Raw genomic sequence first — 13,568 nt, forward strand, 5'->3', positions numbered from 1 at the left:
TCCACTGAAGCCCTCAAGAGGCAGCAGCATCTGAGCCAGAAGGCACCCGAGCCTTTACTTCATCTCTTTGATAACATGACCGTCTGTGCAGTTCTGGAGGGGTGGGGGGGTGCATCAAGGATCACACTGTAGCTTCGGTCTGCTAGCGTGAGCCTGGCCGACACTCTAGGTGCGAGATGATAACGAAGACAAATGATCACATCCAGTCTTGTTAATGAGTACAGTTCTGCATTCCTCCATGCGGGACAAAATAATCTCTGTAGGCACGGACACCTCCGTGTACCCAGCAACCAGCCATGTGGAGCAACATCATTCCAATGATACACCTGCTTGTACTAATTAAGGGCTATGTGAAGGAATTGAAGAAACTTCAGCAGTTGCAGCATCAGTCAGAAGGATTCAGTAGAACGCATCAGGAGAGCAGTAAGTTTCCTCTACAGTATCAAGCTAACCAAATACACTTGAATTCTTTTGTGCTTCAATTCACTGGATTACTTTTACAAGTTGGTTAACTTTATGGAACCCTTACATAGTCCAAGGGGTACTGAAAACATACCAGAAGTAGGCTGAGTGTAGAGGCTGTCTGTTAGAAGAGGATCAGTCCTGTTCTCCGATTACCTCAATCCCGAGTGGTTGCCATATTGGTGACATTCAGTCACCAACCCCAACTGCCCCTCCCCCTCACCCCTCATCCCCCCACCTAACCCTAACCCTAACCCCCTTACCCTTGAAGGTTCCTGGCAGTGAGGAGTCGAGCAGAACGTACTTGAGAACATAGCAACCTGCTATTGCAGGCAGCTGTCATGTTTCTTTACGAGCGCATGCATCCGGAAAAGGCACCCTGTGACGTCTGAAACAAACACCTTGGTTCTACAGAATAATATGGAAAGGACTATAAAAAAAGAAAAATCAACTACAACAAAAAAAAACAAGCCCTATTTTTACTCTACGTGCTGAGGTGGCATCACCAACCGGGCTGCAGAATTAGGTGAAGAGAAAGACATCTCTGTTATGGGTTCAACCACAGTAAACAATTTGCCCGAGAAGGGCCCTGGAGGGAGGGCTCTGTGAGCTGGCTATTGTATGCTAATGAAACCAATGTGCTGTATCCTGGCACCAGCTATGAGCCGGCAAGAAGTGTCTGTTCCCACGTCGCGGCTGTCCTCCCCCATGACTCCCTCCATTTCCATTTCTATTTCTGTCTGATGGCCCACCTCACTCCAACCATCCACCACAACCACCAGCACTTTGCACCACCACCCCCAACCCCTTGTAACCCACCACCCCCATCCATGAGCCTGGATGAGCATGGAAAAGTAACCAAAATTTTCCATTGTCTTCTGAAGACCACTGCTCTGTTTAGCACTTCCTGTGCATGCCAGCTTCTTTGTAATTGGGCCAGAGGGCTGAAAATGGCTTCAGGCCCTCCTTCTTGTGGGAAGCTAGAGCTAAATGCAGACATGCAAGGCTTACTAAAGGGCTTTAGCCTTTGCATAGGTTAGGGGTACAACGCAGTCTCCTGTGAAGCGACCAACAGAGGCAGATGTACATCCGTCAAAGGGCACAAATCAACAGATCCACTGTGTACAGTGGAAATGCACCTCCCGGCATTATTTGCTGCCACAGTAAAAGCGAACAAGGGCTAAAGGTCATAAAGAGCTGGTCGCAATGAGGCTGAGAATCAGGCACAGGTGGCACACGCAACCATGGTGGTGTGCAGCTTGCTTGTGAGCATGCTGTTCAGGGATGGCGCTCTGGAATACTTGAGTCCCTGGGCTATGTCAGGCTGGATCTGCTGTGAAGAATGCGACTCAGGAGTAAGGAAGTGAACACCGGATGCAATGAACTCCACTGCGTCATCTCCGCCACTCACATCAGCTCTGTTACACATAGCTAGCTAAGCAGTGTCCCACTTCGGCAATGCCATGGCTCCAGCTCCCAAAACCTCCATCTGCTTTGTCGGTTCTGTTTCACAGGGCTAGCAATTGTTCCACCTCAGCAAGGCCGCAAACCTGCCCCCAAAACCCACCCTCAATGAGCATGCTAATCTAGTCCTCCAGCCCAGTGCTCATTTCCCTCTGACACATCCCATTTAATCTCAGGCTCCACTAGGAATTGTTCGGTATGAGCACAATCTCCTCTAATAAGGACACTTCTTTACTCGCCCGTAATTCTGCCCTTATTCCAGCAGTTGTTCTTAAAAGGAGAAAGCATTCCCTTTGAGGCTAGATTATAAATGATATGTTACAGTTTTCTGGCCCCTCCGAGAGGTAGACACTCCCGAATGGATGACCTTGGAATAGAGCATGAGTCAGTGCTGTCAGTTGCTAACACAGAAAAGTATGAACAGTATATAGAAGGTTCAGACAATTTAAGCCGAGGTTACAATGTTGTATACCTTTTCAAAGTGTTCATAAACGAGTGGTGCAGCACACTTTGCCAAATGCACAATGTGTTTACCCAGTTTATCCCATTGTGAGCTTGTGTAAAACACCGTGACTTATTTGTGTTCCTAACACTCAAGTTCTAATCTCCAGACAAGCCAGAATATGCGCTGCTACCCAGGTGTTCATCTACATGAGATGCTTGCTGCTGAAGACGTGCTGCTTTGTAGTTTTGCCGCTGCTCCGACCCCCTCAACCCGCCAGTATGTGTATTGCTGTAATGTGAGGGTATGTGTGGTGCCACGTCATGCATTGACAATGTATCATCAAATTCCTTTGAAAACACAGTCTATGAGTACGTGCCTTACATATTGCTGGCAGTCTCCCAGGGTTGGGTCATAGAATTTCAGTCTGAGCAATCTTACAAACAGTAAGAAAAACTGCTGTAAATATGTGCGATTAAGGACAATGACATTTGCTGTATGTCAGGGTTGGTCAAGTCAAGTCAAGAATTGACTTAGCTATAATGAGTCTTAAATCTGACTAATTTTTACACATATTCTACATCATGGTTATATCACAATTTAAACAAAAAACAGAGAAAGGACTTTGTGAGGTTATTAAGTAACTATTTTAGCATTCTACTGACATAAAGTAACATGATAATCAACAGCTTGTTTACAGCTCACAGTGTTGAAACAGAATTTGTGCTAAAACACACTTCAAGCTAGCTGGCTCACAAAAAATATCCCTGAGTTTTAGTAAATGTTTTATATTCCACTAATACCTGATGGGTATGTGCTTTCTGGGTTTGCAATGTTTATGATCACATGCCTTCTTACCATAATCATATTTTATTCATGCGTTAAAGTAGCACTTTTTCAGTGGAAGCACATCTCACTGCAGTAGTAACATTAAAACACCTCTGTTTTGAATTGAACCTTTGTTGAAACCCAGAACTTGTAACCATGTCAGATTCCACTTCTTTAGAAAAACCTACCTTGCACACACACTCACTAGTCTTTTGATTAGGAGCTTTTTGTTGGTGTATAATTACGGACTGTTGCACATCTGTTGCCATGCATAATTTGACAGACATCCTCTACCTCCATCATCATTGGTGTCTGATCACATGACCACTGCTGACCGGATATTATTTGGTTGGGGGAGCATTCTCAACACAGCAGTGACACTGATGGTATTGTAGTGTATGATATGCTGGTATGAGTGTTGATATGCTGGTATCAGGCACAGCTGTGTTGCTGGGAGTTTATATCAAGCCTGAAAAAGTACTGAGGTCACAAACTGACCACTGATAAAGAGATGAGGTGAATACAAACTGGGACATACATGAGTAATAATCTTTAACTATGTACTTCATGGGTGATTCTAATAAAATGATTGTCTGTATAGCAGAATACCCAGCTTAGCAAAGTCATATTTCTTCTCCTATGACATCAATTTAACAAACACAAGCACAATTCTCCATTTGTCATCTTTTCTCTGTAGATGTGAGCATTGTCCCAATGAATCAGACCCTACCAAATAAAGCTTTTGGCCTCTGTTGTGCAAGAGCATATTTTTCTGTCATATCTGTATTTTAGTCTCAAGCAATCAAGTGAATTTGCCCTTGGGGAGCTGATGACCTCACCAATTGTGTTTATTCTTTAGCCCATCCAATAATAGCCACATGGTCATTTATGGCCACACAGCTATATGAATCAGGACTCAAATAACTGTATTGGCCTTTGCCAATACTGATCTTAAAGTCTTCCATTTAATGCCATTGTATAAGCATAATGATGATATAATTTTTAGCCCTATTATCATTTTTCCTTATGATTCTATTACGGTCATGAAGATGTAATTTTACTAGAATACAAGTAAATTCCCTGTGGGCTGTAAAGATTTCATATTGTGAGTTGTGAAGGAGTCTTCTTCTGGTGCCTAGTAACATAAGTATTTTGCAGTAATACTTTAATATTTTTCTGTGGACTATTGCTTGTTGAATTTAGCAATCTCAAAACACTTGATAAGGGAGTGAAACATCATTAGGGTTGATCTTTACACCGCACAAGGTTAGCCATTCTGCAGCCTGGGTCTTGATGACTAGCATTAAAACTCACTCATGGCAGGTTGGGAGAGAGAAAGGTTATACAGTGGTTGAGATCACCTTCCTACAGTTTCCTTGAAAATACCTTACCAAATAAAGCTCACATTTTCAAACATGCAAGCATTATGCTATGTAGTTTCATGTGAGGCTGTGGGATCTGTCGACTAGAGCAGTTGGGGTCCTAAGCTGTATTATAAAATGTGTTCTAAAAACATATGCAAACTGGTCAAAGTGAAGAACCAGCACTGTGGCGCTGGAGGTGGAGGTACCATCTATGTGGAGCAGCTTTTGGAGGATTCATGAAACCACACCAGGACTTCCATTTTTCTTATATCATGTTGTCAGCCCTGATTTCAACTTTCTCCACCCTACTCTGCTGTCAGCCCTGATTTCATCATGCTTCACCCTACTCTGCTGTCAGCCCTGACTTCATCCTGCTTCATGCTACTCTGTGGGGAACTCCTCTGATGCTTGTCTGCAAACCATGGTGTTGATTTGGTAGACTTCACATTTCTACACCTGGGTTTTAATGTCCCACCTGTCAGGTTACACAAGTAATGGCCTTTCCCTCCAAAATTTGCCATTTTTGTCTAATAATTCAGGATTTTTGTAGTGGAGATCTTAGTGAAGACCGATTTATGAAGATCTCTGATAGACGTTAAGTTGATTGAAATAATAATAAAAAAAAACCTTACTGTTAGGGTGTTTCAAATGTAAAGATGAAAAGGCAGTATTACATTGCTTAAAGCAAGTGTTTAAAAGTGTTCAAAATAATTTTACCCCTCAAAAAGTACTCATCATGCCACTTCATAACTCTTTGACGAGGTTCGCGGGGGGGGGGGGGGGGGACACAATTTTGGCTGGCATACATTTGAGCCCTCTTTCAGTAACGTGAGACTGACATCTCAGCTGTGAGAGAGAGGATATCCACTGTCATTCGCCCTTTCGCATAGAACTCCGTAGTCCTGCTTTCCAAGAAAACACGCACAGACACTTGCACATAAATTTCCCAAGTGCAGTATATCGGTGCTGTGATTACACGACTTTACCTGCTGCAGTATTGCGTGGGTGGATATGTGCATATTTTTGTGTGTGCGTGTGTGTGTGCATTTGTGTGTGCGTGTGTGTGTGCGTGTTTATGTGTTTGTGGGTGTGTGGACACTTGTTCTTCACAAGTGGAGATGAGGAGCAGTTAACGTTTGAAGGGTCATAGTTGCCGCAGTCCCATGGCCAAGAGCAATCCTGACAAGGACGTGGACTGGAAGGTTCTCTTCCCACCATCTGTATAAATTCAAACAGCAGGCATGCCCACTTCCACTTCAGAATTTTAACAGATATCAAGTGCCTCTAATGAAGACTTAGACACTTGTGCTAGGTGCTGACCACTGCTAACATATCAATTTGTTTTAAAACAATTTTTAAAAAAGTAATTAGATTGCCAGTGCTTGCACACGCACATGGCCATCACTGCACTGGATTGTAGACACTGTAACGTTGGAAGGATGGAATTGAGATAAGGGTACTCATTATAGTAATTTGTGGGCTCCTTGTCAAGTCTACCCTTCTTAAAGTGGTTCTTTGTTTTGCCTTGGTTACAGTGTTATATTGCAGAACACTTGCTGGATGTTATGTCAAAAAAATGCATGTAGCATACTCCTGTAATCTAACTTTTGTAATTATCTTCCATATCTCTGAACCACCAACAGTTCAACAGTGAAAGTCAGAGGGGAAAGTGAAAGCAGAGTAGTCTGAGCTTGTATAGCACTTAAGACTTACAGAGTATCAAAATTTGAATACGTTATTCAAATAGCATTATTACTGTTGTTATTGATGATGGTGTTTACTAGCTTTAGTTATTAATTGTTTATTCATTAAATAAAAAAATGTTTTTTATTTCAAACCTCATGCTTGACCTGTACATCAATATTCCAACTACCCCAATTAAATATCCTGGATGATCCTACCACAATTTTACCATGAGGCCCAGTGATTTATTTTCTAAACCTGGTTTTGTAAACCAGATAGGGCATGCTTGAGGTTTTGTACAACATATGCTTTCCTCGGGTGACAAACAAGCTGACTCCAATTAGGGCGGGTAGGAATCAGGTTATTGGTTTGAATGCTGTGAGGAATTCCCCATAGTGTTGAATGTGTTATGGAAAACATCGAGTGTCAGGTTCCATGAGCTATCTACCTGGAGAGAGCTCTGCGCGCCTGTATGTATGAATTCAGGCCTGTCCTCAGAGAGCCATGAGCTGGGCACTTCTGACAGCAGTGCAGTTCTGATGGGAGTGCTCAGTCGGCCGCATACACATCATTTCTGCGCTAAGAGGCTCTTGTGAAAGGCCAATGCATCAGGAACTCGTGTAGCATGATATATCTGTCAAGAAAAATTTCGGATTAAATTAATATCCCAGAAATCTTGTCCACAGTAATATGCATAAATGCATTTTTCTCAATTTAGATTTTTTTAAAACAGCTGGAACCATAGTGAAAGCAAGAACCGTCTGAAGAGCACTCGTACACTGCTTACACTGGTTTGATTCCGTCCAGTTGTGCAGCACGGGTTAAAAATGAACAGTGTTATGTTAACTTTACAAAGTCACATGGACACATTTGCTAACCAAATGTGCACCATTACAAGTTTCCCCCAGATATAATTTTCTTGCTTGTTGCTAGCTCTGCACTTAGTATTACAACCACACTTTTTGTCCAGGTTTGGACATGGACATGGACATGGATTTGACATAAGCACAGACTGAGAAGCAGCAATTGGCAATACTTTGAGTATGTCCTAAAGGACCCTGACATACACTGTTCTCTCTGGGATGTTGATTCAGAAGACCATCAGTATGGCGGAGGGCCCATCACACGACGTTGCCATGGAAACTACTTTTGGACACGTCACTGCATGATGACAAAGGATTGTCAGATACGTTGTGTTGGCGGGTTCTTCTGGCAAAAAAAACGGGCAGCGATTTGTCAATCTGAGTTAATATTTATTTCTAGTGTACAGCGTGTTCATGTTTATAAGGGACTGGGGGATTTGTCAAATGACTGTTTCCCGCAGAGTCATCTGCGGAGCACGAGCTTAACATTCAGACGAATCCTTTCAGAACAAACAGCTCTGGCCACGAGAGCTCGTCATCGAACGTGCCTGCTAACTCTGCACAAATGATCAGCATCGGACAGTTAAACTTGCCAGTACCATAAGTTAAAAAGGAAAGGTGGACTTTTATCCCAGTTCGATCGGTGTCACTTAAAATAACTGGACCCTTACTTTCCGTTGCAGATGTAGCGTCATGTGCTGAAAAAAAAAAATCCATAGCAACAAGGCAGCTCTGACGTTGCATCTAGGTGACATATGTCGATAGAGCGTTTACATAATGGGGGCCTGCGGAAGGCAGTTGCGGTGATACGCATCAGCGTTGGCGCGCGGCGCATCTGCATGCAGAAAATAACTGCGTAGTAGGCTCCTCTTCGGCAGTGGTAGAATTCACCGCGGTGTTCACCCGGAGCCTGGGCGCGCGCATCATGTGTAGGGTTTCCATGGCGACCTATTTTTAGCAACAGAAAGAAAAAAAAGGAGAAATGAAAAAAGCACCAACTGTTAAAATATGCAATATCGCTGTCTTCATCTCTACCCCTACCGCCGTCGATTTCTTTTTTTTTTTTTTGGGGGGGGGGGTTGTCCGCGATAAAGGGAAAATTATTTAATATTATATTGATCTGAATAAGGATACATGTAAGCAAATGACCTAGTTTAAGGAAGCCACTAATGTTAATTACAAGACAAGTAAATAGAGAGGGATGTGGGAAAGGCTGTCTGCCTTACTAAATACGGCCCCCCCAAATTAATTGATCACTAACCACTGATCTGGGTAAAAAGATATATATATTCTCCGTCTTACGTATGACACTTTATTATTGGTATTTAGTGTCCTGGTTTTACACAAGAATTAATGAGTTATAGGTCTACAGTCATCACACAAGTCCCTTGAGCACTTAGTGTCTCTCACTGAACTAACAACTTCTGTGTCTCACATTTGATCCAAGGACAAAAGTGCAGAATCTTTCTCTCTTTCCTTACCTCTTTGTACACACACATGCACACACATGCATGCACGCACACACACACACACACACACACACACACACACAAGTATGCAAGTATGTTTTGTTTACCTTTAATTTTTTTCTTCAATAGGCCCATTAGTGACAGAATTTTCATGTCAATGCAGTCAAGCAAAAGTGAAGCCATAATAATCTATATAAATATTTTCTGGAACCCTGGTGAGGTTCTGCAGCAATATTGTATATTCTTAACAGCCTAATGAAAAGAGTCATCAAACATGAAATGGACATTGGGAATTTTACTATCTGTTTGTCCTCTTGTTAAATGAGAATCGAAGGCATTTTTTCCTTTGCAAAGTCTTGTTTATGATTGGGCCCCCTTTCGTATATTAAGCTGACAGCCTTTTAATGACCACTCTGTTCAGAGTAATCCATGGCTCCATGTTAAAAACACAACTCCCAGGACTGCCTCATTTGTACCTCCTGTGGCCCTCTAGCCATTTCTGTTGAAGATGTGCTGTGCACACGGGAGTTGTTGCAGCACACTTGTTTGTGTGTGTGCGTTTGTGTGTGTATGTGTGTATGGTGGGGAGGGGGATTGATGAGGAACAGAAGCAGGCATAGGGCCTCCCACGCTGAGGCACAATTAAAAGGGAATGTTTAATGAGGCTATTTTTAGCCTTCTGTGCTATTTGTAACCTGGGCATTCTTTCCTCGCAGTTGGAATAATTTGAAGCCTTTCTATTTTGTACAGTTCTCTTTTCCTCCCTCTCTCCCACCCTCTCTCCCTCTCTCTCTCTCTCTCTCTCTCTCTCTCTCTCTCTCTCTCTCTCTCTCTCTCTCACTAGGAAGCAAATATGTATTAGTGAGTGCACAGTTATTATGAACAGTGTCCTCACTTCACACACCTCTCTCTCCCTGTCTTTAGTTCACATTGTGATCCCATGAAATCAGACACCATTTTATCTTTCCGTACATTATCTTAAATGATACTCTCTGTGTCAGGTGGATAATGCATTCATTACATTCCAGCTTCAATTTGAGGTGTCAGATTGAATCTAAATATGAATTAATGAATTTTAAAAAATTAAAAAATCAGTGTATGATGTGGTGCAGAAAATGCCAGGGTCATGTACAAAATTGGATAATAGTTTTTTTGTTTGTTTCTTTTTTTGCTGATGTCATTATTAAGAGTGATATAAGTCTGCTGACGTTTGGTTGTCTCTTCTGCCACTTCTGAAATTAACGTTAAATGGTGGTGGAGACTGCACTGCACGTCACTCTGCACTGTGCCATAATGAAATGTCCAACACATAAACACAGCACCTGGCTTGTCCAAGTAATGGTGGCGCAAAGGGTGGTTCAGACGGATGTCTGGCTTTCCAAGACTGCACAACTCGGGGTCAGTGTCTGTGTCAGGCAACTGAACTGGCACAATGTTTACTGTAGGCTCTGGAAAACAAGAGCTCTGCCCTATCACATTCGGCCTGACTGCTGCCAGGAGCTGCTTGCACCGCTCCTCATGTCCCCACCATTGCACATTCCTCCTAGGATGCTGTCCAACAATGTACCAGTCCTATGGAATGCCATCATTTCCAGTACTTCAGCAGATTGTGAGTTGTTTTCAGCAGTTCAGCAGGTACTGTTATGCTGGGATCACTCAAGAGTCGAGATACAGGATGAAGGCCACAATTGTAGGGTCCGACTTGGCAGACAGACCTGCTCATGAAATTGTGTCTTGTAGTATCTATCAATTACTTTGATGTGAATTTGATTGTTAAATTAATCAAATTAAGAGTGAGGCATTCCTGCCTTAGTATTTACAGTAATATATCATTGAAAATGAATGAATCAGTAATATATCATACTGCAAATGAATGAATCAGTCATACGGAATACCTCAGTGCTGTGGTTGCCACAAAACTAAATGAGCAGAGGATATGGAACTCTATTGAACATTTCAGTGCGAGACATTTGCTGTGCTGTGACACTGTTGTAATCACAATATCTTAAAACTGTAGAGCTTTTGGCATCAAATCCTAATAAGGGCTGAAGTTTCACAAACAGAGGATTGTTCTTAACTATTCTTTTCTATAAAGTGACAAAAAGTGATTTATTTCATTGTCAAAGCCAATTCTTCATTCTTCCCCAGTGCATGTTGCTCCTTGCTTTCTCCAAAAAAGCCCTGCCAGTTGCAATATGGAAAACAGCATAGGCACGACTGCCTGAATCATCCTGCTTAGATCTGCCTACGCAAAGTGTACCCTCTCCAGACCCTCCTGCCAGTTGCAGTCATCATTGTTAATTCCACGGTTGATTTTTCAAGTGACCATTTGAAATAAGGTGTTTCTTTGTAACTGGCTAGTACATTGCAGTTCTCTTATTCATTGGGGAGGAAAATGTGGTGTAATTGGCCATTGTCACTTAAAATACCTGCTTTGTAGTTCAGTGTGTTTCTGTATGGAGCCTGGGGAAGAACATGGGTATTTCATGTAGAAATCAACTTAATGAGGCCCTTTCAGGCACTGCTTGCCTTTGCAGTACCAAACAAGTGTGACATTAAAATATCTAGTTAATTGTAGCTTGCTAATATTAGCAAAGCCTGGCTCAGATGAAGCCAGTTCCAAGGGACCCCTATTCTAAATATGTAGCTGAATATTAGTGGTGTAGAAAATGGTGTAAAAATATATCTTCTTTGATTTGCTCTAGGGGGTCATTAGTGGGAATTCCCTTCTCTTGGTATGAGTGGTTTCCTTCTTTCCCCCTGCACTGTTCTGTCCATGTGTTTTGTTTAGCTACTTCCTAGAGATGCTCATAGACATAACTTTGCTTTGAAATGTTCTGGTGACAATTCAGCTGCCCCTCAAATTTGCATTCCCTTCAAGAAATCAAGTTCTCAGGCACATGCATTCACTGAAGGGAAATCAGTGCTGGGACTGAAAGGCTGTGTTTGTTAAGCTTATTGGTGTGGAAAAAATACAATAAGCACAATTATTTAAAATCTATTTATTGTACAATTGTTTTCTATTTATTTTGAGTAAAAATAATTAGTTTTGTTGGAATGTTTATTTTGACAGAAAGTCATATGACTTTTCAGCAGCTGTTTTTCAGTCAACAGTCATCAGTCATGTCATATTAGAGGTGTTTGCTGACCAAAAACACTTTTCCACATGATCTTAGTGCTATTTTCACAGTCTGTTTGGACAGGTATCTGCAGCATGCTGTTATATAAAATATTTTCAGACTATACTTTCAAAAAGCAGTGTGGACAAAGTCAGCCATTTCAGAAAGTCATGGATTCATGACCTCAGGGACCCCAGCATCGATTACACCTATACAGATGCTAATGTATCTTTGATATGTCTTGGTTTTCTGGTCTACAGTTTCCTCTGTGGTGAAAGGAAGTCTGTGCCATTTAACGGTAGAGATACTTCTGTGGATCATGTGTCATGTGTCATGGCTATCGGCCGGATTTGTAAAATGCAAAAAAGTCATTGAAGCAAGGCTGTAACACACTATTCTAACAGGCTGTGATTTCTTATACACACATGCTGATCTATTCTCCCTGCAGCTGATTTGTGTTTGTTTTGGTATTTATTGATTTTACTTTGCACCTGTCTCAGTAAATTTTGGGAACTGGAACTGGAACCGCCTTAATATCAAGAAGATATTCTCAGGACTACTTTGTTTATTGCCTGCCATTTGCAGTCTAATGTAACCTTTTGATTTGGTTAAAATAACAATGATAAACCCATTTATGTTGAAAACAATTAGCAAATACCAGTCACAGTAATTTCTGCCACGTCAGTGTGCCGTCACTAACATCAATCAAATGCATGCGACAGGTGGGACAGGTTTTTCAGCACCCAGCAACATTCTGAAGCAGCTCGAGGAACGGTGGGATGATTTGAGAAGAGGGCCGGCGGTTGCTGGGGAGGGAGGTGCAGCGAGTCAGGGGCCTACTCTCATGCAGGGAGTTATGTAAGCATGCAGCGCGAGCTGTGCTATGAGTCAGCACCGTAACTGGCGGCGGGGATGACACAGAGGCTCAGTTTTGTGCGGGTATTGCTCATTTCTAATATGCGGGCCTCGGGATGGGGTACTGTTTCTGGAGCCATTGAATTAAGCATTAACCTTTCGTGACCACAGCCAGAGGGATAATCTCACCAGACATTGTCATAAGAACAGACCACAAATTACAATGTGTGATGAATTGTAGAGGCTTGATTACTGCCTTTTCTCACGTCCTGTTAATTTGGACACAATAAAATAAAATTGGCAATCTGACCTTGAAAGAGTAGTGATATGAGGAACCCTGTCTATAAAGATTGGCCACAACTCAGATAAAGTGTAATTCTTGCCACAGTGCAATTCTCAATACATCACAGAAATTACAGTACATCACAACGTTATTACATATGCATCTGTTTTTGGTGTTTTTTTTTTTTTAGGTTTGACAGGCGATGAAGTTGACCTTACAAAGAGGAGAGAAGTCTTCGGGAAAAACCTTATACCTCCAAAGAAGCCAAAAACGTTCATAGAGTTAGTGTGGGAAGCACTACAAGATGTGACCCTTATCATCCTCGAAATCGCAGCCATAATCTCCCTGGGACTCTCGTTTTATCGGCCGCCTGGAGGCAACAACCAAAGTAAGTGTGGCTGCTTGTTTACTTATAACTTCTGCTCATGCTCCGTTGGCCTTTGGTGACCTTGAAGAGCCTGTTTTTGTGTGTGTGTGTGTGTGTGTGTGTGTGTGTGTGTGTGTGTGTATGTGTGTGTGTGTGTGTGTGTGCGTGTACGTGTGTGTGTGTGTTTTACTTTTTCCTTTAGGCATCATAGTCATTTTTTTGTTGCTCAGTTAATAATCAGTTTAGTCTAAGTGAACACACATGAACACGTCACTTTTTCTCTGTTAGAAAAGGCCCTTTATTTTACTTTATTTTACTATTTTACTTTATTTTACTATTTTTTAAAATGTACTATTCTACTGAAGCTTT

At 42.0% G+C, this 13,568-nt stretch overlaps 1 protein-coding gene across 11 annotated transcripts in view; it reads left to right on the forward strand.

Moving 5' to 3' along the window:
- atp2b2 (ATPase plasma membrane Ca2+ transporting 2) overlaps positions 1-13,568 on the forward strand; it is a 101,370-nt gene that overhangs the window by 49,460 nt on the left and 38,342 nt on the right. For all 11 annotated transcript variants that reach the window (XM_027020339.2, XM_027020335.2, XM_027020341.2 and 8 more), the window contains exon 3: positions 13,023-13,220. In XM_027020339.2, the coding sequence (XP_026876140.1) occupies positions 13,023-13,220 (198 nt within the window). The remainder of the gene's footprint in view (positions 1-13,022; positions 13,221-13,568) is intronic.

This window comes from Electrophorus electricus, chromosome 20 (genome assembly GCF_013358815.1).
Source record: "Electrophorus electricus isolate fEleEle1 chromosome 20, fEleEle1.pri, whole genome shotgun sequence".
NCBI lineage: Eukaryota > Metazoa > Chordata > Actinopteri > Gymnotiformes > Gymnotidae > Electrophorus > Electrophorus electricus.